This window comes from Macaca mulatta, chromosome 14 (genome assembly GCF_049350105.2).
Source record: "Macaca mulatta isolate MMU2019108-1 chromosome 14, T2T-MMU8v2.0, whole genome shotgun sequence".
Lineage (NCBI taxonomy): Eukaryota > Metazoa > Chordata > Mammalia > Primates > Cercopithecidae > Macaca > Macaca mulatta.
The window spans coordinates 55014071-55039786 of NC_133419.1; the positions used below are offsets into that span (position 1 = coordinate 55014071).

At 49.7% G+C, this 25716-nt stretch overlaps 1 protein-coding gene across 18 annotated transcripts in view; it reads right to left on the reverse strand.

Annotated features, from left to right (window-relative positions):
• Nucleotides 1–682: 682 nt before the first annotated feature.
• AMPD3 (adenosine monophosphate deaminase 3) overlaps nucleotides 683–25716 on the reverse strand; it is a 58234-nt gene continuing 33200 nt past the window's right edge. For 13 of the 18 annotated variants that reach the window (XM_077963403.1, XM_077963413.1, XM_015114879.3 and 10 more), the window contains 11 exons: nucleotides 24595–24814; nucleotides 22257–22386; nucleotides 16114–16308; nucleotides 14624–14755; nucleotides 13819–13982; nucleotides 12612–12738; nucleotides 9314–9477; nucleotides 7974–8094; nucleotides 6618–6791; nucleotides 4843–4953; nucleotides 683–3473 (listed from right to left, as the gene is read on the reverse strand). In XM_077963403.1, coding sequence (XP_077819529.1) covers nucleotides 3297–3473; nucleotides 4843–4953; nucleotides 6618–6791; nucleotides 7974–8094; nucleotides 9314–9477; nucleotides 12612–12738; nucleotides 13819–13982; nucleotides 14624–14755; nucleotides 16114–16308; nucleotides 22257–22386; nucleotides 24595–24814 — 1715 coding nt within the window. In that variant the 3' untranslated portion in view covers nucleotides 683–3296. Of the gene's footprint in view, nucleotides 3474–4842; nucleotides 4954–6617; nucleotides 7537–7585; nucleotides 8095–9313; nucleotides 9478–12611; nucleotides 12739–13818; nucleotides 13983–14623; nucleotides 14756–16113; nucleotides 16309–22256; nucleotides 22387–24594; nucleotides 24815–25716 lie in introns of all 18 variants that reach the window. The other 5 variants (XM_077963406.1, XM_077963405.1, XM_077963408.1 and 2 more) reach the window with 2 other exon arrangements.

Here is a 25716-nt window from a genome sequence, read left to right on the forward strand (position 1 = left end):
GAGTCTCATAAGGTGCATGCAACCTAGATCCCTTGTATGTGCAGTTCACAACAGAGTTCACGCTCCTTGAAAATCTGATAGCGCTGCTGATCTGGCAGCAGGTGGAGCTCAGGCGGTAATGCTCACTCGCCTGCGGCTCAACTCCTGCTGTGCAGCCTGGTTCCTAACAGGCAGCAGACCAGTACTGTCCACAGCCCAGGGGTTGTGGACCCCTACCCCAACAGACAGTAAAAATAAAATGCTCAACCCTATTGTAGTTTGTTTACCATGTAAAATTGTTTACAAAATATAAGAATGTAATTAGAGAAACATCGTAGAATCTCAGTGCTGAAAAGTGCAAAGACATAAGAATGAGTGGCAGTTGGTAGTTAAATTGACTGTATCATCATACTGTGGAGAAATGCACATTTTACTGTCAAAAGACATAAAAGCCTTTGCAGAGATAGGTTTTGACACTCTTGCAGCTCTGTCATCTTCTACCTTACTAATTGCAAAAATTTCCAAGGAACTATGTTTATCTGGTTAGTATTCCTTTTACTGGAATTAGTTACACTTGTTCTTTATAACGGTCATAGTTTAGGCAGAGAGTATTTGGGTATATCACCTTCAGTCATGTCTCAAACCCAGGAAATGAAGAATATTGTTTCACCAACACTCAGAAGTAAAGAGAAAGCAGGAGAAATGTGCTTTCAGCTCTTTTTTAATCCAAGAGGCCATGAGAAATATCAACCCAGGAACTGTGATTTGTTTCCATGAGGCAAAGAGCAATGATGGCGATCGTTTCAACGGTACAATTTGAAGTAACACATAAAGGGAACTTGAGCCCTTAAGGATAAGGAAGGGAAAACTGCCTCAAAAACTGTTCCTCTCGAAACCTGAGCCAGTATGCTATTAATTACCTTTTATTCCAATTGCAAACACAAAGGAAAGTAGGGATTTGTCCCCCAAAAGGCCAATTAAGTATAACAATGTAATAAAAGCACAAAGTGCTATAGAAAAGATGTCGGAAAAGCTTGCAGGACAGGTAAAATCCAACATGGTGTTAGCTGGACAGACTAAAATAATATCCCGGGAAACGGAAATGAACGTGTGTAGTTTGCTCATGAACTATAACAGGGTAGAAGTTAGAGAAGATAATAAAAGATTTATCTTCCAGGTCTAGTGAGCTTCAGTTTGAAAATTTTGAGTTTTCCTAGTGAATGTCATTCATGTCTGAGTCTTAGTAAAAGATAAATTAGCTATTATTATTGATAGCTTTTCATGGTGCCCAATCTTAAGAGTAAAAAAACTTTAACATATGCTTTAAATATGATTATCTTTAGTTTTAAATTATTAAGCCACAGTCCTAGCAGACTTTATTTAACAATTAAAAGATACTTGATACAGATAAAATGACAATGAGAAACTACACAATACTTCCTATGTTAGGGCAAATGTATATAAATAGGGGCTTTTCACAACTAATCCCTAAGATAACAATGGATTTTCACTCAATTTCATAATTAGCTGCAAGATAGCATATATATCTGCCAAATAAAAAGACTGCATTTGTAGTTCCATATGCTGAATTGACCAGGCATTGTAAAGTCACAAGATGAGACAGTCTAAAGTCAGATAAGTTCACAGGCAGAAATCGGGTTCTTCTAAATATAATGATTCAAAAAGACCTCCTGTAGTCTGAATTTGACCACAGAAATACATAGGAAGGTCCTTGAGCAGCCTCTTGAGTACTAAGAGCACATGTCCTTAAAAGGTTGCCAAAAGAAATTCACTTAGTCATTCAAGATGCATTTATTGAGCACCTACTACATACCAGGCACTAGTAACACAGATGAAGAGCACATTGATAAAGCTTAATTCAGATTGGTCTTTAAAATGCTTTCTACCTGGCCCCTGGGACCATTATCTTCTGAAGTCATCATAGTAGGTAAGGGAGAAATTTTGCCTTAAAAAAATGCACCCGGTTACAGTGATTTAAAAAAAACACACGCACACACACACAACTAACATTTGTGGGGTCTAATGGAATAGTGGGGAAAAGACAGGATTTGGAATAAGAAAATCCAGTTGTAGGCCTATTACTTAATAGCTGTGTGACCTTCAGTTAAATTTCACTTGTCTGGCCTAACTCTTAACTGGTAAAGTGATAATTGGCCTACAGTTGTAGCATATTAGAGCCGAAAGGAACAGAGGTCATCCAGTCCTGTGCTTTTTGAAGTTCTTCATTCAGACAAAAGTATTATGTAGCAGTCCCAGTGTGAAACTGATGAACCAGAGTCAGTTTGACAGCCCCTGAGCATCACTTACTCCCTTCCGTCCCCCACCCTAAAGTATTCATGAGGGGATTCACAGAACACCCTGAAAGCCACTTGTCTAGTCCAAACCCTCACTTTCTAGGTGAAGAAACCAAGACTCAGAATAGGAGTGGCTGCTTTGGGAGGCCGAGGTGGGCAGATCATGAGGTCAGGAGATCGAGACCATCTTGGCTAACACGGTGAAACCCCATCTCTACTAAAAATACAAAAAATTAGCCAGGCGTGGTGGCGGGCGCCTGTAGTCCCAGCTACTCGGGAGGCTGAGGCAGGAGAATGGCGTGAACCCGGGAGGCGGAGCTTGCAGTGAGCCAAGACCACGCCACTGCACTCCAGCCTGGGCAACAGAGCGAGACTTCAACTCAAAAAAAAAAAAAAAAGAATAGGAGTGGCTGTTTTCATGAGTACATTTGGCTTCCAACTAGAAATGGGGGAAGAGGGCTAAATAAAACGGTTTAAGAAATTCACTAAAAACAGAAATTATCAAGAAGGAAGTCTTCTATCTTAACTCCCTCAAAGTAGCCCTTTTATGAAATGGAGCTTTGAAACTGATTGTGTTTAAGGCAGCCAGCCATCCAGAGGCTGAAATGAACAACTACCAATAAGCCTACTTGGGCCAATGGAGAAAAGTATGGCAGAAAACCTCACAGACCTCATGTTACTTGGCATCTGACCATGGAAAATCCTGGCCCCAACAGTTCAGGCACTGGCAGTTTCAAGAGAAATAATTGGAAAATTGGGAACAAGTATAGACAAGTGCTCAGCTCCCAGATCCCCAAGGAGAAGTCACCATCTTGTTACTCAGAAATACAAGTGAGCATGTTAAATCTTAACGTGAGCAGTGCCACCAAAATCACCAGTTTAAAATTTCTTCAGAGGCATCCTCTTAACAGAGGAAAGTCCTAGTTTAGAATCTTGACCACTATTAGCCACAGCAGACTTGAAATTGAACCGAAAAGTTAAAATGCATGTCAAATGCTGGACCTATTTGGTCAAGGCAGTGATCTCTTCCGATTTCATAGCATCAGACAGGAAGCTGAGCTCATTGCATAAGGTCTCATATCGGAATGCCATCCGGATCTGAGCCACATTTGTCTTTCGAATATCATTTCCTTCAGGTCCTTCTTTATAATAATTTTGTCCCAGAAACTTTTGCTTTTCCTGTGGACCAAGAGAAATACAAATGAAACGATGTACTTTTGATTCACTTTCTATAGCCATGTAGGCAGCTTTGACATCAGTCACAGCAAATCAGACTAGTCCCCCTGAAGCAGATCTTTAGTCAGGACATCTTATCCCCACAGAACTCATAAAATTCCTTCTGGCCTCTGTGTCCTCAAGGATGTCACCCTGACAACCTCAGTCATCCTCAGACAACCCTTCATTCCTGGCTGTGCTTTCCTTGATCAGAGAGGAAAGATAAGGTCTGCAGCAGCTGCTGGGGATGGGAAAGGCAAGGGGAAGGAGGTAAGACTAATTAAGAAGTCCCTCCTGGCTGGACGTGGTGGCTCACACCTGTAATCCCAACACTTTGGGAGGCTGAGGCAGGCAGATCATGAGGTCGGGAGATTAAGACCATCCTGGCTAACATGGTGAAACCCCATCTCTACAAAAAATACAAAAAATCAGCTGAGCATGGAAGCGGGCGCCTGTAGTCCCAGCTACTCGGGAGGCTGAGGCAGGAGAATGGCTTGAACCCGGGAGGCGGAGCTTGCAGTGAGCCGAGATCGCACCACTGCACTCCAGCCTGGGTGACAGAGCGAGACTCCGTCTCAAAAAAAAAAAAGAAGTCCCTCCTGAGAGCTGACAAGGACAGACAATGTTTCTGGGGAGGGCCAATCCAAGGCACCACACTGCACATGAAAAGAATCTTAAGCCTTTAACTCTGCTGCATCATCATCTGACAAGCACAGGCCCTAATGCAACCTCTCCCTAACCAGTGACATCACCCAGGGAGGTGTCGGGGGACCTAAGATACATCAGAACATGGGTCTCAGTGCTAGCTCCACATCAGAATTACTTACGGGGCTTTTTTAAAAATGACGATGTCTAGGTCCCATAGTCTAGATTTTTATTCAGTCTAGATACTGTTCATCTATTCAAGAAATATTGAATGCCTGCTATGTGCCAGGGACTATCTAGGGCTCAGGGATATAATTCTGAACAAGCTTCTGCCCTCACAGAGCTTACATTCTAGAGGGAAAGACAGAAAAACACATAACTAAATATCTGCAGGAATAAATGGTACGGAGAAAAACAGATTAAGGGGATAGAGAATAATAGCAAGTGTGTGACTACTTTAGAACGGGCAATCAGGGAAGGCCTCTCCAAGGAGGCGTCGAGGTCTGAGAAGGGTGAGGAAGCAACTATGAAAACGCAGGAGGCTGCCACGTTTTCTCTCCCTGTGCCTGAGTGTCTCAGAGGCCCTGCCTGCTGTGTTCATCACAGATCCCCAGTGCCTGGAAGGCTCCTGGCACACAGCAGGCAGCCTTCCCAGGAGGGACACAGGCAGCACCGTCACACTCCATACCTGATGCGAGAGGCCGCTCTGCAGCACGCTGTTCCTGGCAATCTCACACAGGTCGCAGGTGCTCAGCTTCCACACTTGAGCTGCAATGGCATATTCTTCCATAAGTGCTTCCTAGACCCCCCAACAAAGCATGTGGATTAGACAGGAGGATTTCCATGTCAATCGTTCACACATGTCCGAAGCTAACAACATCAGACACTGCAGGTTTAACTTTTCCTCACCGAATGACACCTGGATCATCAAACATCACACCTTCAACACCTAAGATCTTTTCTTCTGTGAAATCATGGGTTGTCAAAGAGAAATCTGAACTCACGCCTCCACATTTGTTCATTGACCAGCACTGAGAGCTCATGTTGAAGCCCTGTGCCAGTCATCAGGGATGGCAGTCTCTGCTGTCCTGTGACAAGCCTCTAGTCATACCACTTTTAGCACTTGCCCTCTAGCTTTTCTTTCTAACACACTATTTTCTCAAGTTCGCCATAGATAGATAGATAGATAGATAGATAGATAGATAGATAGATAGATAGATAGATAGATAGATACATAGAGTAAAGTACTAAAAGCAGAGATAGAACATCAAAAAAAAAAAAAAGAGAGAAGTGATCATAGGATAAGTGGTAAAATGGTGTAATCCCAGAAGGATCTGGGTTTGAGCTGTGGTTTTGCTTCCCTTCTGGGATGTGAAGTGTCTATTCATCACAAACCCTCTGTGACCCCTTCCCCGCCCCACTGCCGCTGTAGCCTACAGCAATGGTTCTCGAAGTACAGGTCAAGGATCCCTGAGGGTCCTAAGACTTTTTGAAAGGTCTTCTCTTTTCCAATTATGTATTTTCATGAGGCAAGATTTCTATTTTTACATATTTTGATTAAAAACAAATTGAATGCAAAAGTGGCTAGGAGAGTCCTGCTGACTTCCATTAAGACATTAAAGAGGCTTAAAAATGCAACACAAAGGCAGGGGAAACTTACTTTTCAGGAAAAAAAAATTGTTATTATGTAACATTTCATTGGTTTATTGATGTGGTTTTTAAATGAGATAATAAATATTTTTAAATTTCTTATTCATTTCTAACATGGTAAATATCAGTAGATATAACCCACATAAACAACAGGTCTTTGAAAGCTTCAATTCTTAAGAGTATAAAGGGGTCTAGAGACCAAGAGGTTGGAGAACCTCTGTCCTGAAAGACTCTGGTGCTTCTGTTTTTGTTAAGCAATGGCTGGTCTTGTCAACACTATCAAAACATGCTGGGTGCACTTGCGGCTGGCACCTATGCATGACACCACTTTTACCTTCCTCTTTTCTTTTCCCAGAGACCCAAAGTGTAGAAATTATAATAGCATTGACTTAAAAGGTAGCAACTATTTTGAATATATGCAAACACTATATTAAATCCTTTGATTCATTATCTTCATGAATCCTCACAGGGTAGAGATAGAGACAATTTTATCTCCATTTTACAGATGAAGAGAAACTTGATCCAGAGGTCTAATAACTTTACCAAGGTCACAGAGCTCACAAATGTCAAAGAAAGGAAAAATAGAGGAAGGCAAAGATACTAAATTGTGCCTTTGAGGGTTCAAGAACCCCAAAGAAAGGGCTCCTGGAAGGCAAAATTTTCCCCCAACAGTGGCTTCCTTTTTGCCTTCACTGGGCCACCAGCCCCACCCCAAAAGCAGAACTGAGCCAAGGGTTCGGGTCCCTAAAATGGGAAGACAGGCTAGGACTGGTGCCTACTGAGGCACTACTGTCCTCACCCCAAAGTCCTCACCTTTGTGTAGTGGAACTGCATAGGGTCATCGGTGGAAAGAGAAACGTGCAGTCCCTTGTGCAGGAATTCCCTCAGAGGGTTCTTGGAATATTCGAGGAACAAACTGTTATTGCTAAGAGGAGACATAGCAATGGGGATCTGAGCAAGGTAGTAGAGATACTGCAATACCGGACTCTGCAAAAGAACCACCAAACTCATGTGACAAGTGCCAGAGAGGGGAGAAGGGAAAAGGGAAGGGAGAAAGGGAGGGAAGAAGCATTCACCAGTGGAAACCAGGGGTCTGAACAGTGTCTGCCCAAGTCCTCAACCCGAGTTCCTGGAAGCAAGGACACTCAGACCCACTCTCCCTCTTCCCCACTGTTCATCTCGTTCCTGCATTGCATGCCAGCCCTCCCTGGTGCCTCTACCTATTTTTGGAAGCGCTCACTCTTGCTCCAAACTGGAGGCAAGGCTCAGGGCAGGAAGGGCAGCCCACTCCAGCCTATACCTTCAGCTCCTTGCCTCTAGGCATGGACCTAGTCTAGAAGATGCCCCACTTTAGTTGTTTTGTTGCTTTGACTGCAAACAGCCAGGCTGAGACTATAAACACTCCAGCTCCCGGGAGATGATCCCTGGAGGGATGGGAAGGGCGGACCTGCCCAGGACAGAGTGGTGTTCTACCGTAGCACCCACCCTACCCAAACACGTGACCCATGGTTACACCTCACCGGCATCAGGGAAAGGGAGCATTTTGATCAAACATCGTGCCAGTGGAAAGTGATCCAAAATATGGAGAAGACTGCATGCACAGAGCTCAAGGGTACACCAGTGAAAAGGTGGATGGACTCTGTGTCCAACTAGTGTGGACTGGTTGAGTCAATTACAGATAAAGTGGCAGACCCTTCATCCTACAACAGCCTTTGGAAGGAAAAGCATAGGGCTTAGCGAAAGGCTTCTTGAGGGGAAAGCTGTAACTCTGTGAGATAGACATTATGTTGCAGCGTCAAAAAAATGCTTGTCGTACAACAATAAGGGACAAGGCAGGAACTAAATTCTGTGTTCATTATGATAATAAACACATTAAAAATATGCTGTGGATAAAAGATGGAAATTAGATATACTAAAAAGCTAATAATGGCTATTTCTATTAAAGTAATAGCAATGAGGGCTGGCTTTTTTTCATTTCTCCAGTTTCTGGAAAATCGAAATTGCAATGAGTTTGATTACATTACTCTCATAATTAAAAATAAAACCAAGATAAGGACAGACATCCCAGCCCAGAAGAGGGCCCAGCCTTCTGGCCTCACTGGCCGAGCCTCCCAGAAGCCCAAGGCAGGGCAGTCACTCAGGGCAGACTCCCGAGAGTGGCCTGTTTACCTTCTTAAGGAGCAGCCCATGGGAAATGTTGTCAGCAGTGAGGAAGGCAGACACCAGGTGGGTGATGGAGCCGGCCTCCCCACAGTGCGGCCGGAAGAGGAACGTGCTCAGGCCGCGCTCCCTGTAAGAGAAGGGGCCCCGAATCAGGAAGGCCCCCCCAGTTGGCTCTGCCTGGGGCCTGCAGCCTCAGCTCAGGGTCAGCTCCAGGGGGAATGACCACCTACGGTCAGCTGTGCTGACCCAGTGCACCCTGGAAACTACCTCTCCTAAAATGCAGAGGCCCAGGCCCCAGGACCCCTTAGAAGCAAGAAGCATCACCTCTACCGGCAGAGAGTGGGCCTCGCGGTAGAAAGGGACCCTGCTGTGCCCTCCAGCCACTCTCCTGTCTTCCTCTCCTGGCCTTGTGTCCCGCATTCGCAGAACTCCAGGGCAGGGAAGGCCATGAGAAACCATGGAGTCTGACCTCTGTGTTATGGAAATGAGCAAACCAAGGCCCGGAGAGTGAAGTCTATGCTCCATGCCACTGAACAGGTCAGTGGCAAAGCCAGAACCAGAGCCCCGATCTCCAAAAGCTCAGCCCAGGACTGCCTCCACCCTGCCAGGCCATTTCTTTCAGTCAGGACCCCATTCAAAACCTCCACACCCAGCAACTAGCACCAGTTTAGGCTGAGCTAGAGAGGCCCCAGGGCCCAGCAGGGGAAAGTGGGATGCAAGACTTGTAGGGAAGGGAATGACTTGGTGTCCTGCTGCCCTGGGTAGCTAACTCCTGGCCAAATGTGCCTCGTCTGTGTGCATATTGGTGGGAGCCTCTGCCTGTAAGACCTCTGCCTGTAAGGGCGTGCATGGATTTAGTCTGTTTTTCTCCCTGTTATTTGTCCAGTGCCCAGGGTAGTGCCTATCGCATGCCAGTGATTTGCTGAACGAAAATATGCACATGTGGATATTGTTGGTGTGGCAGTAAGTGAACATGCATGTGTGTGATAGCATGTCCTATGCTTCTGTTATCTCAGGGATGTACAGGTACACACGGAGTGTGCACTGGTGTGTGTACATATAAACGTGTAGACACGTGTGGACTGTGGCTACATTGCATACTGTACATGACATATGTCTGTACTGGTATGTGTGTTATGGTGGGCATGTTTGCATGTGTGTGATCATGTGGAGACACGCCTCATATAGCAAGCTGGAAAGTGCTGTGTGTTTTGAGGTATGTGGGCACATGGACACGCGTGTTGGTTCAGGTGCACATGGACACAAGGATCACATGCATGAGTGTGTGCATGTGTGCACATGCTAACACATGAACCCAAGCGTGTGCGAGGGCAGGCCTCACGCACCTGCGGAGGTTGTTGAGCACCATGATGTTGGCATACATGTAGTACAGGTAGTAGCTGTAGGGTGGGTTCTGCTCGCTGGTCCAGACATCCGGGCTCGGGCTCTTGTCAGAAAACATGTGGTCGCTGTGCTTGGACTCATCATCCACGCTGTCGAACCCCGTCACCTGGGCAGGAGGAGAGGTCCTGAGCACCAAGGACTCAGTCTCGGCTCAGCCTCCCGGGGCTCATAACTGCCAGAGGCCTGGGGGTCTGGGCCCCTCAGGTTCACACCTCAGCTGGGGACCCCTTAACCTAGCTGAGGCCACATTCCTCCCAGGGATGAAAAGTGAGTACAACACCAAGTTCTGCCCCTTCGGAGCATCCATAGGTACTCTGGAGGTGAGACAGGAGAGTGCCAAGCCCCTGTGTGGTGATGGTTGACAGTGGGGGAAACTGCCAAGCCAGGTAAAGGGTGAGCCAGCCATGCCCACCACCTGCCCCTCTGCTGTGCCGAGGTCAGCCTGCAGGGAGCAGCAGTCACTGCCATCAGCAGCAGCGACAAGCTGTGAGGGGGAAGGGTCCTAGTACACATCACGCATCAGGCCCTGCTCGAAGCACTTCACTCACATCAGTTAATTCATACTCAGAGCAACCGGGGAGGGAGGGCTTGGCTGCCAGCCCCATTTTACAGTTGAGCAAACCAGGGCCAAGGCAACTAAGAAGGTCGCTCAAGAAACCAGGTTCGGCCAGGCACAGTGGCTCACACCTGTAATCCCAGCACTTTGGGAGGCTGAGGCAGGCAGATCACGAGGTCAGGAGTTCAAGGCCAGCCCGCCCAACATGGTGAAACCCAGTCTCTACTAAAAAAAAACACAAAAATTAGCCAGGCATGGTGGCACACATCTGTAATCCCAGCTACTAGGAGGCTGAGGCAGAAGAATTGCTTGAACCCAGGAGGTGGAGGTTGCAGTGAGCCGAGATTGCACCACTGCATTCCAGACTGGGTGACAGAGCAAGACTCCGTCTGAAAAAAAAAAATTGGTTCTGGTCTCTGGGTCTGCACTCCTTGGGGCTGCAGTTGGAGGATACGCTAGCGCATGTCCAGGTGAACCCAGGAGAAACCACCCAGCTGCCTCACAGACAGACAAGAGGGTCCTTGCTGGGCTAAGCCGTGGCTCCTGGGAGGCAGCTCTGCTCTCTGATCCCCACTGGGAGCTGCCCTCTGAGATGGGTCTGAGTAGCCTCAGGAAGCCCCCACCCTTCCACTGCAGTTCTACCTTAGCTGAGACCCCTGGGGGCCCCTCCCGAGTCACTGGAGCCTTCTGGCTGATCCCAGAGGTCATCCCCAACCAAGACCACATTCATGGAGCGTGCGGGCTGTCAGCGCAGAGGGGAGGCTTGCTACCAGGCCACGGCAGTGCCTTGCAAAGGGGCCTCTGAATAGCAGAAGGGAGAAAGAGACTGTCCCTCTTAATCCACAACTGGCCCAAACTGGGGGGCTCCCAGCCCAGGCCCCAGGCCCCAGCCAGGTCTGCCGGCTTCTCCTGTTCCTACTGGGGGCAGCAAGGGCCCAGAGGAGCAAGGCAGCATGAGGGTCTTGGCCAGAATCTTCCGTGTCACAGAGCCCTGTGTGTCAAAGGAAATGACAGGGTCCCTGCTATGACCCTAAGCACGCCCTAGACGGGTTTGGGGGGCCAGGGAGGACCGTGAGCTCTGCTCTATGCTTACTAGCCCCATACTTCACCCAAACTTTCTGGGGCCTGACATGGGGATAACTTTAGCCTCTTTTCTGAGCTCTATCCAGCTGAAGCAGGGCCTCACCACTGCATCTCCCACAGCCTTGGGCGCAAAATACGTTGTCTCCTCCTCCTGCTCCTCCTCCTCCTCCCCACACCTGCTCTTCTTCCACTGCTGGCAGCAACCTTCGAACAGTGCGTCATCCATGCTCCTGCAAAGCCAGGCACCTGGGAGGCATCCTAGACTCCCCCCAATGCCTCCTTCAGTCTCTGTCCAGGTCCTGCCAGGTCTACACCCACCCCTTCTCACCAAACCCCACACTCTGTGCAGAGTCCCTGCACTGCCACACCTCAGAGACACAAGCTGGAAGCTGCTGTGCACCTCACTGTTCTCACTTGGGAGGCAACATAGAATAGGGGTTCGGGGCACATCGCTGGAGTCAGCCTGCCTGGACACGCATTCCAGCTCTGCCACTTTTAGCTTTATGATCTGTTTTAATTTCCTTGTGTGTCAATTGGAGCTAGCAGCTTCACAGGGCTTTGGCGAGGATTAAATGAGATAATCCAGGGAGAGCACTTAACACCATGTCCAACACACACCAAGCACATAATAATTCTTCTTATTGTTAACAACAAAATGGTGATAGTAATGGGGTAATTGTGAGGCTTAGGTGAGATCACATCGTGGCGTCTGACCAGGCCAGGCAGCACACACGAGTGTGAGCTGTTTCCACTGGGTCAAGCTCCCCTCCTGTCCCCAGGCAGGCCCCTGACTCTCACCCTTGCCCCCACCTCCAGCTACCTTCTCTTCTGGGCCATCTCCACACAACAGCCAGAATATGTTTGTCTAAAACATAAATTCGATGATGTCCCTCAGCTTGTCCAATCACTTTCTGGGCACACAGACTCAATCCTTCCCCCTGTGCCCCAGCCCTCGGGCTCCCCCCTGCACCTCTCCCTGTAGAAAGTCATCCATCACCGGGCACTGGCCTGTATCACCATCTGACACCCCCTGGATGCCAGGCATCAGAGGGAGGGACTGGCTCCCTCCCCCTCTCCCTCCCTCCCTGGTTAAGTCTCTCCCAGACTGCTCCTCTCCTTCTCCTACAACTAACTGAATCTGGAAAGGAAATACGTTTTGGGGGTTTGTACTTAATCACACATGGTGTGAGGACCTTTGTTGCTGGTAAAGCAGGTGAATTAAAGTGTTTGCATTTCTAAAAAAAAAAAAAAAAAAAAAAAAACCTGAGGCTGCTGCTTGGTGCTGTCGGGGGCTAGATCCAGCCTTTCCAGCCCCACCTGGCAGGAACCGAGTTCCCAGTCTTTGTCCACTGTTGCCTTCCTCTCTGGAAAGGCCTGCCCCAAGACCCCCCCCACCCCGCCACCCACGACTCCCAGAGCTGCCCCTGAGGGGAAAGGGACTTTTTAGAAATCCAGCTTCTTGGGGCTGGTGACTCCATGCCTGGATCACAGGTGGCAGGACCCGAGATACCTCGGTGAAGGGCGGGAGCAAACCTGACCCAGCTCACAGCGAATCCATTCCTGCCACTATGAGCCCTGCCTGGGGCACCACCCACACTTACATATTTAAGGAAGAGGTGAAGCTCTCGATGATCTTGGGGGTTGATCGTAGCCTCGAAAAGGGGCAGGAAGATGTTCTCCAGCATCTTCCCAAAGTTTGGCAGCAGCTTCTTCGACCTAAATATGTCGCTGGGGGACAGCAAAGACTCGCTTATCAGGTGGATCCAACAGCCCGCTGCCCTGTCAGAGAGCAGCCCCAGTCACTTCCTCAGGAACCCTGTGTCCCCATCAAACACCCAGAGTCAAGTCAGATGTGGCCTGAACACAGATCCCTCCTCTCTCCTCCTCTCCCAGCAATGTCTGCAATACTCTGCCTTGGTTTGCAAGCTCCACACTTACCCACGCCCATCGGAGCACTTTCTCAAGCCGGAGGCCACTGGGAGTGGGATGTTGGCATTCTGGCTGACCAATAGGCTGAGATATGAGTCCTCAAACTCCCAGTGACCCAAACATTCTGTTACTCAGCTCTGTTTCCCTAAACCACATACCCCAGTCCATCCTGGAGCCATGGGCTCCACCCTGGCCAGCCACCTGGAGAGGACAGCAGTCATCTGAGTGACATCCAGGGAGAGGGCCAGCAATGTAGACCACTACCAGCTCTCCCCATACTCCGGGTCTCACCAGAAGGACAATCCATCCTCAACCCACAATGAGAAGAAGGTGAGGATGGTTGTTCCCCCAAGGCTTTTGCACTGCTATATTTTTCAAAGATCAAGAGTTCTAGTGTCGGCCGGACGCGGTGGCTCACACCTGTAATCCCAGCATTTTGGGAAGCTGAAGCAGGTGGATCACGAGATCAGGAGTTCAAGACCAGCCTGGCCAAGATGGTGAAACCCCATCTCTACTAAAAATACAAAAATTAGCCAGACGCGGTGGCGGGTGTCTGTAATCCCTGCTACTTGGGAGGCTGAGGCAAAGAATTGCTTGAACCAGGGAGGTGGAGGTTGCAGTGAGCCAAGATCATACCACTACACTCAGAGCCTGGGTGACAGAGTGAGACTCTGTTTCAAAAAAAAAAAAAAAAGAGTTCTAGTATCATGCAGACATCTTTGCTTATCACTCCTTCCATGGAAAAATCCCTGGAAAGGACAAGCCTAAGCTGGCACCAGAACAGGCCCTACCTCTCAGGAGTGCAGATTCAGCAGCCCACGAGGGACAGACTGTCACCTCCGTAGGGCACAGGGCAGACAGCGGGGCCACCTGACTTACTAGATCCGGGGCACCTGGATGATCCAGCGCATGTTGGGAGAGTAGACCTTGTGCTGGATGAACCAGCGGGCCAGGTTGGGCCACTCCTCAGGACTGCGGCCGTAGATGGAGAGCCGTGGCTCTGAGTACTGGTACTTGCTCTCCTCCAGCTCCCGGGCAACCTCCTGGCATAAGAAGAGCTTGGGTCAGCCCCAGTGCATCCCAGCTACATAGGAGACCCTCACTCTCCATCACCAGCAGGGTCCTGTGGCTCCCCCAGCCACCTTGTTCTCACTCTGGAAGCACTGATCTAAATCCCCAGGGCTGCCTGCTCCTGTAAGCTCTTGTTCCACTTTAGCAGAAGCTCCCTCTGGGGAGGAAGGCCTTGGGTCTGCAGAACCAGGCCACAGCAGAAGCGTCTCCACACGGAGCTCATCTGCACCCAGCCGGGTTCATGCTGCAGAGACAGGAAAGCCAGGCCAGGTGCTGTGAGCTCGTCCAAGGTGGATACCCTTCCCTCCTCTTCCCTGCAGTTGGCACATGCAGCACTGCCTGGAGCAGGCAGCCAGGCCACAGCACTGGGCACCTGGGCACCTCACCCTTGCCTGAGTTGATGGTGGACAGAGGGAGGGGAAGGGGCCAGGGGCACACAGGGCCCCCACCCTCTGAAGGCCACAGCACTGGGCACCTGGGCACCTCACCCTTCCCTGAGCTGATGGTGAACAAAGGGAGGGAAAGGAGCCAGGGGCACACAGGGCCCCCACTCTCTGAAGGCAGATGTTGGCAGGCACCTGAGAGGCCTTAGAGAGACTGAGGGTTCACTCACCTTGACCATCCGAGCAAAGTACTCTCCTCCCAGATAGTTTTCAGTTTTCAAATACAGGTCACGCAGCTCACTGGCCCCCACAGGGTTGTATTTGGAGTTGAACTTGTCGAAGCGGTGGAATGTCTGCCGGCCCTGCGGGAGGAGACCACACCAATCGGCGCATCATTCTGCAGCCACCACGCACATTCCCCTCTCTAGACCTTTACGAGACGGCCTTCTGTATGGCCACACCGAAAGACATCTTCTATGTCAATTCTTGCATGAAACCTTAGAAACTCCTGGGAACCAGGACCATGGATCCTTACTCGGTCAGCTTGGGATCCTTTGGCAAGGCCCCCTGTGAAGGAACAGCAGGGGCCCCATCTGCAAGTCACCACAGCTCAGCTTGGGACACGGCTGGCTTAGTGAGCAGAGAGGCTGGACCACTGAATAATAGAGCATTCCCTATCACTGCTCACATTTTGTAAAGCACTTTCTCCATATTATATCATTCAATGTTCTGTTTAACAAAGGTTTTTTTTGTTCTAATAAAGCATGCACAACACAACACTTACCATTTCAACCATTTTTAACTGTACAGTTCCAGTGGCTTTAAGTACATTGACACTGGTGTGCAACCATCACCACTAACCATTTCCAGAACTTTTTTTATCATCCCAAAGTCTATACCCACTAAACTAACTCCCCATGCCTTCCTCTCGCCTGCCCCTGGTAACTTCTATTCTCCTTTCTATTTCTATGAATTTGCCTATTCTAGGTACCTTATATCAGTGGAATCACATGATATTTGTCCTTTTGAGTCTGGCTTCGATTTAGTGTAATCTTTTGAAAAGTTCATTGATGGTTGTTGCATGTATCAGTACTTTACTCCTTCTTATGGCTGAACGATATTCCATGGTATGGATATACCACATTTTGTTTACCCATTCATCTGTTGATGAACACGGGCTGTTTCTATCTGTTGGCTGCTATGAATAATACTGCTATGAATATTGGTACGTGAGTATCTGTTCTTCAAGTTCCTGCTTTCAGTTCTTTTGGGTATATACCTAGAAGTGAATTGCTGAGGCATAGGTAATTCTATACATAACTTTCTTAGGAACTACCATACTGTTTTCCATAGCAGTTACACTATCATTTAGTGTTTCAATATTTTTTTTTAAGTGAATAAGGCACATGGCTGTCACCATTTTATAGGCAAGGAAATAAAAGCTTCTGTGAGTTGCCTAAGGGCACAAAACTCCTAAGTGGCAGGAGTGGGATTAGTGCTTAGACCTGTCGGGCCCCAAGCCACACACCCTCTTTCCCTGTCCTATGGCTGCCCCAGACCTGTTATTCTCTGAGGCCACATGATCTCTTAGTCAGATAGAAGAGAAAGAGTTGCTTCCATAGCGCCTCCCCGCAAGCACAATCACGGTGGCTTTCCAGGGGGCTGAGTCCCCAGCCAGGTCTGCTGTCTGCTGGCGGCACTGGAGCGGAAGCTCACTCACCGCGTGGACATCCAGCGAGTCCACAGTGAGGTCGTAGGGGTCCATGTGCAGGCTGTCAAACACCTGCCGCAGGGTGATCTTCTGGCCCCGCTTCTCCGCCACAGTCCTGTCAGGCTCCGTCTGGTACGTGTGCTTGATGAAGCGCAGCAGATGTTTTTGGTTCATGCAGGCAGCCGCATGGATGTGCGTGTCCACCTGGAACACAGCACCCACCAGGCCCTGAGTCAGGCCACCTCCCCTAGCAACAAGAGTTAAGACATCCAACCCTTAATGTGCACAGAACCCCAGCACCTCATGGGCCATCGGGGCGGCCCCACCAATGCCTGGATCCCACTCCGCATCTCTCCTCAGACTTCGAAACCGGCATCCCTCCCTTTCAGCCTTGCTGCCCATTCCACCTCCTTACAGCACCAGGAAATCTTTTTAAAATGCAGATTGGATCAGGCCATTCCCCAGTCAACAAACGACCAGTGGGCCCATCAGCCTCACAATACAGTCCAAGTGCCTTGGCCTGGGATTCAAGGCTTATTTCAAGCCTTAACTCTCGCCTTGCCACTGCCCCATTCTGTGCTACAGCCGTGACAAACCACTTATGGGCATACAAGACACCGAGGTACAGCACACTGTGTCACTTTGCCCATGTGTTTCTTCAGTCTGGAATGCCCTACTTTCTCTCCACCATCTCATCCACCTAGAAATTTCCCACAACCTCCTCCATTTGGGAGCCAACCTTGTTCCTCCAAACACAACTGAATGTTCTTTCGCTCGCCCAACCTCAAAACCTGGCACAGGCATCCCATTGCTGTGCAGACCCTCCTGATCACTCTCATGTCTGGGTGTCTACTCTTTCACTAGACTGGGAGCTCCTCAAGGACAAAGGCCATGTTTGATGCCTCTAAGTCTTCAGCACCTACCCGAGAGCCTAGTACAAAGTTGAACCAATGGATGAATGAATGAACAAATTAAGAGGTGTGACAGGTTCTCATGGTTTCAGTGATAACTCTGAGGGCCCATCAAATCCCACTCTTCCCATTGATCCCTCTCAGAACCCTCAGAGCATTCCCAAAGCAAACCTCCAAGTGGGAATGAATGAGAACAGACACTAGAGGCCAACCCCCGAAACATACCCTTCCTTGACTAGTCACACCTCACCCAAACTCCAGGGCATCCAAGTCCCAAGAAGAAGCCACTCTACTGGAAGCCGCTCTAGTGACCCTAAGCCAACATATGGACTCAAGCCATGGGGCCCAAGGCCAAAGATCTTAGAGCAAATCCTAAAAAGCAGAAATGAACAGTCAGCTTAGACTTCTCCCCACATTGCAGGAAAAGGCAGTTTTTTGCAGAAGGCACCTTTGCAGAAGGAGCCCAGCAAGATCTCGAAATATGTCCTCTATATCGTGCTAAGTCCTATGATACCAGACTGACCCCTTGCATCTCTGTCCTCTCCTTTTCAGCCTCCTTAGCCAGCTCATCCTCACTACCAGACCTCTTAATAATGGAATTTCTTGAGGCCTGGTCCTGGGCTCTCTTGTCCTCTCACTATAAACTCTCTCCAAAGGTGATCTGTTCCATTTCTGTGTATTTAATTATTTTACTTATACCAATTCCCAAATTTATGTCACCAGCCAAAAGCTCCAGAACTGTACATACTACTGCCTACTTGACACCTCTATCTGGATAACCCAAAGGCAGTTCAAACTTAATATATCCAAAAGCGGACTCTTCATCTCTGACCCCAGCCCAAGCCTGATGATTATCTCCCAGATTCTGGAATCCTAGGAAATGGAGTGTCCTGAATCCAGTTGGTCACGCTGAAAAACTGGGAGTCATCCTTGGCTTTCCTACTACTCCCTTCCCTCAGTGAGTCTCATCAATTCTGCCTTCCAAATGGATGTCAAATCCATACAATATTCTCCAACCCCACTGCCACCACAGGAGTTCAAGCCTGCATGTTCTCAGGCCTGAATTCACAGTGACCTCCTAACTGGTCTTGTTCCTTTTTCTTGTGCTCTGGTTCAATTCATTCTCCATACACAGAAGCTAGAAGGGATTTTTTAAATGTAATTTGTTTCTGTTATTGAACCCTCTTCATTAATCTTAGGATGAGGGCTCTGCTAATATTACCTGGATCCTACCCATCTCCCCATCCCTCATCCCCACTCGCCCTTTTCACTGTGCTTCACTCACAGGACAGCCATAAGCCCTGAGAAATGAAGCCCCAGCTAAGCTGAGGGATGGCCTGAAGTCACTGTGGGCAAACTGGCTCCCCCTCCCTGAGCCCAAGGGACCTACGGGAGCTCCCGGGGAGGATGACAGCAGCCTCACAGGCCAGGCTGCTGACAGCCATTAGACCACACTCTGGAGCTACTGTTGCGGCCGACTGGGCGCTCAGCCTGGGCTGGGGTGAGGAGGCGGCTGACCTCAGGGCAGGGAATGCTGTCCATGGCTGGCTGAGCATCTCCAAGTCATGCCAAACCAGATATTTGATCCACTGGACCTCTGTGAGCATTATGCCAGCCAGCCCATGTCATTAGCCACAGCCCTCACTCATCAGGGTCCTTCCTGCCATTAATCTTGCCATTCTTACCAGAAAGACAGACCACTGGACATTGGGGAAACAAAACAAAGCAGAAAACTAAAACATCCCCAAAATCCAGGCTCCTCAGAGATGAGGCTGGGCTCACGTGGGATGCACAAGAGAAGGTCAGCCTGGCTCAGCTCAGCTGGACACAGCTTGGTGCAATGAACTCAGCATGACTCAGCGGATTCTGGGCTTTCTGATCCTGTTCTCTAGCTTACCAATGACACACCACAGGGGGGTCAGCCTATCCTTACCCCCGTGAGTCACAAGATAAATGAGGAAAACAACTGGACAATCCAGGAAGCACCCCATCCAAACTTCAGAATCTCAAGGGTGATTATTTTAGGAACAAAATAATTGAAAGTCATTGGAGGTCAGTGTTTTCAATTCACCAGAGGATCTAAGTGCATTCCCCATGTTCACCTAAGATTCAGATGTAAACAAAGAGCAGAGTTTCCAAACCTGTGACCTAAGCCAACACTGACCATTTCCATACCCATGGCAGGCATTGATAATCGAGGACAGCACTCTTTTCACTAAGCTTTAGGAGTGGCCTCTGGTAACTACCCCTAATTGGTCAGGTTTAGTACAGAAGATAAAACCTATTTGCTATTCTTAATATGACACTTAAACCACAGTAGACCTCACCTATTTCTACCCAATTCCCAAGCAGCAAACACACTCAGCCCTTCTATCTTGCTTCTGCATAGAAAACAAGTGTCTCGGTCACACAGTCCTGCTGGCTGGGCCTCGGGGTATCTCAGCCCTTCACCTGCTGCAATGTGACGGGTCCCTCCACAGACACCACCCACACAGATCCATGGCCACGTCACAGCTCCTGCCTCAGACCACAGCCCTGTTCTGCCCCCGGGACACCAACAGCACTTTAGACAGATGGAGGCCACCATCCAGCCCATTCTGGATTTTAGAAAGCAGCTCTCCTCCCCATAGTAGAGGCTATGAGAGTGCTATCAAGGCCAAGTGTGGTGGCTCATGCCTGTAATCTCAGCACTTTGGGAGGCCAAGGCAGGCAGATCACCTGAGGCTAGGAGTTCGGGACCAGCCTGGGCAATATGGCAAAACCCCATTTCTACTAAAAATACAAAAATTAGCCAGGCGTGGTGCCAGGCACCTATAATCCCAGCTACTTGGGAGGCTGAGGCAGGAGAATTGCTTGAACCCAGGAGGCGGAGGTTGCAGTGAGCCGAGATTGCACCACTGCACTCCAGCGACAAGAGCAAAACTTCATCTCAAAAAAACCAAAAAAAGAGAGTGCTATCAAGTAGGCAGCACCCAGGGGCAGGCACAGGCCTGGCTCATAGCAGCCCTGCACCCATGTTTATGGACTGACAATGTGCCTAAGAACAGGCCACTGTGTCATAGGTATCAAGGTCATCTCTGTCCAGAGAAAACATTAACCCCAAGACTGCAGGAGAACCCTGGGGATAGGCTCTGATTTGTTACCCTAGCCCCACGCCAGGACTCGTTCTCATGTTGGGACCAGAGAGCAGTTGGTAGACCCAGGAACACCCACGGGGGCCCCACCTTAGAAGCAAACAGTGTCAGTGCCAGCACAGTCAGTAAGGACACCTTGGCCCCAGGCAGCAGGAAGCAGGTAAGCCCAGGGCATTCACGTATGCGCGGGACAGGACTGCAACGGGCTGGGAGAGGCATTTCTTTGGACATGGGCCTGGGCATGTGCTAGGCATGTGAAGTTCTTTGGGCAGGGCTGAGAGGCATTCACATAGTGATAGAGACATCCACCTGTCTGAACACCTAAGGCTCACAGAGAAGGAACAAATGGTGCTTGAAGGTAAAAATGCCAGGGTGCCCACGTAAGTGGTGTCTAAATCACCTTTCACTTCTGCCTGGAAATTGCCAAGACACTTCCGCAAGCCTCTCAGGGCACATGAGCTGAAGCCAAACACTTCTTAAAGCTCTTGATCCCATCCAAGTGGGAGTCTGTGTTGGACCCCCTGACGTGTAACAGAAGTGGGCTTAGGGCCTCCAGATATGGTCTTCCATCTGCATTGCTGAGTGCTCCCAGTCAGGAGGTCAGGGAGCCTAGAGCTGGGCTTTCCCAGAGGAGCCACATCCTCCCCTGGCCTACCTTCCCTTATCAAAGCTGACCCCAAAAAGAGGAAGTCCCCAGGAGGTCCCAGCTGGGACAGAGCTCCTGTGGAGATGACAACCCCACTGTGACTCCATTCAGCTTTGGCCATCCCTCCTCCAAGCAAAGCCTGATCCCCACTCTTCCCCAAGGAGCTTCTCTCCCAGCTCACCACACACCCCAGCCCACCTCCCTGCCTTCTGTGGGAAACCCATAGCCCCCGCATGATCCAGGACCTCCCCACATATCTGCAGCCTTACTCTCCCCACAACCCACTGCTCCCTGCTCCCGATGACTGTGCTCCAGCCACACTGCACTGCTTGCAGTTACGTCAATGCACTGTTTTGACTCTCTCATATCATCCCTCCCTCCTGACATTTGCACATCACGTGCCTCTACCTGGAATGCCACCACTTCCATTCCCCTACCACACCCTCTGCCTGGCAAGCTCCTACTCACTCTAAGCCAGCTTAGTTCTGGCCTCTCCCTCAAACCACCTGGTTGACAGGAAGTGACTCTTGCTCACCATCAAACGCCCCTTGCCTAGCACTGACCCTGTGCCTCACTGCACAGCGCTTCAGCAGAAGAGAATAGAAAGGCTGGAGCCACGATCATTTAACCTTCACTCCTACCGCAGCTGCAGCCCCTGCAGGCGAAGACTGCCAGGAGCCCCAGGCAAGGCTGCCATCCCCTCGGTGGGAGAAGAGAGGCAGAGATCTGAGCATATCGGAGACTTTTCTTTAAATCCACATGATCCTGAAGGATGCAAAACCACAAACTCCCAACTCCAGAGAGATTTTTTTTTCAGGGAATTTAAATTTTATTTTATTAACTTATTTATTTTACTTTAAGTTCCAGGATACATGTGCAGAACGTGCCAGTTTGTTACATAGGTAAATGTGTGCCATGGTAGTTTGTTGCACCTATCAACCCATCACCTAGGTATTAAGCCCAGCTGGAAGCCATCATCCTCAGCAAACTAACACAGGAACGGAGAAACCAAACACCGCATGTTCTCACTCATAAGGGAGCTGAACAATGAGAACACATGGACACAAGGAGGGGACCAAAGAGATCTTTACAGCTGTGTCTTTCCTTGATGACTCTCATACATCCCCTACCTTAAAAGTAGGCTGTGCTCAACTTTTATGACCAATTAATAGGCTGTGCCCTATTTTCCAAGGAAGAGGGCACATCCCAACAGATATACAATGAGGACAAAGGTTTCCACCTAGAGTGATTCAAGTGCTGTCTGAGACCCAGCCTGACACAAACATAGCTCACCCATCTTCCTTCTGCATGTATGCTTCATACCCCTCTGGCCACAAAGGCGGCCCTTAGCCAGGAGCCCTGACATTCTCACAGGGGACAAACCTCAGACTGGCTCAGGGCATCCCACGGGCTGGGAGGGGGACCGGGAGGGGCAGCTGTGAACACTGGCCCCTAACGCACCTTTCTCACGTTATAGAAGTCCCGGTGGGGGTTACTCTTCAACTCTTTGAACTCAGACATTTCGTTTAACATCTCATGAAGGCTGAACTTGGATTCCAGAAAGTTCAGTCGTCGGTGACAATAGGTTTTCCTGCAAGTTGGAGATGGGGAGAGACCATAGTTGAGCAGAAGTCACATCGAGCTCTCCAGTTTGGAGGCCCCCAGCATCTGCAGGGGCCAACCCTGGCTGGAAGGGTCAGGATGGAGCAGGGTAGAATGAGGAGGTTCCGGCTTTCTGCAGACCCTGCTGAACTGTTGAGTCACACCACAGACTCTATAAAGTCAGTGGAGAGTCAGGAGATGGGGCAATAGCAGGCCAGCTCTGGGACCTCATACAGGTGTTTTGACTTCTAGTTTACGTGTTTAGGGAATTAACCGCAAGCCTCCATTTCCCATAAGTAAATATCAGGTGGTAACACCCAAGGCTGAAGTAAGGGTTAAACTGGTTTACGCCTGGGAAAGGGCCTGGCTCCAAGCACAGTGGACACTCAGTGGAGGTCTCCCTCCTTCATCCCCTCCTTTCCTTCCTCTTTTCTATCCTCAGCCACTTGTCATTCCTTGAAGAAGGAATTTGTTGCCTGGAGGACTGATAACACAGTCAAACTCCAAGGCATGACCTGCCCACCTTGGGTTGCAGAGGAACCAGCCCCCCGACCTAATGGACATGGCCCAAGGACCTCTCAACTCTGAGGCTTCACGACAAGAGGAGGATGTTTTGCATCATGGGCAGGTTGGGACTGTAGGGATATTTGTTACCAAGACAGAAATCTCTGTAAGGACTGATGCCCCCAGATTCCCACCAACTCAGAGAAGGGGTTTTTATGATTTATCAGCCAGTAAAGGCCACTGGGGATGGGGATGCTCACTGCTGTGGCCAACCACCAGCCCACACCCAGCCCAGGTGCCTAGCCACACACCTGCATCCACAGCCACACAGAACCTTTGACCACAATTCATGCTACCCTGCTTCCTTGTGCCACCAGAACAAACAGCAGCTTCCTTGGCATCTAATCACCTAGACTTCCATAAGAGCATCTGTCAGCGCTGCAACAGCACAGTCATCCATCTGCCCAGACAAGCCCCAGAGTGGACAGAGCACAGGACAGCCTCAGAGTCGGAAGGGAGTTTAAACGCCGCCTCACTCAGTCTCTCTCCCCAGGCAGGATCCTCACAACCTCCCAGATGGGACAGCCACTGCCTGCACACCTGGCTGAGGACAGCCTCTGAGGAACCGCCCCTGCCCTTCCCATGCCTGAGTTCTGCCCTCAGATCAGGGAGGACTAAGAGTCATGCTGCCCATCAACCTTGGGCTCACTATGCCACTTTGGAGACTGGCATCACAGGATTCCCAGAAAACCAGAGAGAAGGTCCTCAGGAGTGACCAGCACCTCCCCTCACCCAGACTCCCACTCCCAGCACAGCCACTCTGAGGCTCACAGGGTCCGGGCATTACTGATCAGCCTAAGTGCCCGCCAAGAAGTGAGGGGGCCAAATTCAGAAAGATGGCTGCCCACCAGGTTAGCTGGAGCCAAGCCCACGAGCATCATGGGGCATCATGCCCATGAGCAAAGTTCCCCAGGCTCGCTGCATGCTCCTCTCCAGAAACCCAGAAAATCCAAGGCCTGAAGCAATGTTTTCATCACTCCTCACCAAATACAGTTATGCTCTGGGCTGGTAACTCTCTACAAGGCTGCTGTCCTGCCTGGGGAGAGGAATGACAGCCATTCAGAGGCGCCCGGGTGGCCACCAGCAAGCAGAGGCTCCACATTATGCATGCAGAAGGGACAAGGAGGCCGGGCATGGTGGCTTACACCCGTAATCCCAGCACTTTGGGAGGCTGAGTTGGGTATATTACCTGAGCTCTGGAGTTTGAGACCAGCCTAGGCAACATGGCGAAACTCCTGACTCTACTAAAAATATAAAAATTAGCCATGGTGGCACATGCCTGTAGTCCCAGCTACTCGGGAGGCTGAGGCAAGAGAATCACTTCAACCCGGGAGGCAGAGGCTGCAGTGAGCCAAGATCATACCACTGCACCCCAGCCTGGGCAACAGAGCAAGATGCTGTCTCAAAAAGAAAAGGAGGCGGGGACAGGAAGTACCAAGTCTAAGGCTATGCCAGCCTATGAAGGAAAACTGTTGCAGAAACCCACAAAGCACTGAGGAAAGGAGAAACCGCACTCTTTCTGGGATGCTTTAAGTACAGAGGACCCCAGGGCAGAGGGGTAAGGCCTTTCTTATCTCCTTCCTACAGAACAGCACCTGTGCAAAGAAAGGCAGCTGCAGAGAAGCTGGCTTACGTGGGGCCATCGGTGATGAGAGCCAGGATGTGGCTCATGTCCACTGTGTACGTCTCCAGGTCGGGGTAGGGCAGGCTGTGCGGCTCCTGGCGCTCCAGCATCTTCTTGTTATCATACACGAAGAGAATGCCCCCCTGCATGTGGACCAAGTAATCCAGGTTGGGGGGTGCATCATCCAGGCAGTAGGGGTCTTCCTGGGGCAGTGGAGGAGGGTGGAAGTCTGCAAAACAGGATTGAGGGATGGCAAAGTGCCCCCCATGGGCTCAAAAGACACGGAGGCCTGCCTTGGTCTTCCCGCCCAAAATCCAACCCCACACCGGCCCCGCATCTGATGTGCTCTTCCCTGCTTCCTTCCCAGCACTTACCACCATGTCAAACCATGTCACTTCGTTATCTCAGATGTGACGTCTTCTCCACTCCAATAGAAACTCCATGCAGGCAGAGACTGATTTGTGCTGTTTACTGCTACGTGTCTAGAACAGTCCCTGGCACATGGCTAGCACTTCAACAATTTTTTAAAATTTAACTGAAATAGGCTTCATTTTCCTCAGCACTTCAGAGATCCCAGGAATATTAAGAAGGGCAGCAGTGTCTTCTCCCAGGAAGAGAACAGATTGCACCTGGACTGCCCAGTGGAAATAATTGTCCTGGGCCCAGGCCAGCTGAGGGGCTAAAGAAGCTACTCCCTCCCCAAAGGAGCAAAGGATAGGGAACTTGTCTCCCTCAGAGCGGGGAATGCCAATGATAAAGCCATCTGCTCCCCACCACTATAGGTTAAGGTTAGAATTAGCCAACAGGAGGCAGAAAACTCCTCTATGCAATTTCCCTGCTGTGAGACTTTCAGCAAACTCCTTTACCTCTCTGAGCCTATCTCCTCATCTGAAGATAACACCCCTTGCCTTAACAGGCTGCTGTGAGGGTTGCAATAGTATGTATAGAAAATTCTTCATAAAGAGTAATGTACTACGAATAATGAATTATAGGATATTATTCTTATTATTCTCATAATTAGTTTTCCTGACTCTTGATAAACTCTGTCCCTAAGGAATGTATTGATGCTAACTATCAGTAGAGCTGGAGGCTTCAACTCCACGCAGCTCAGTCGGCACCATCCAGGGTCAG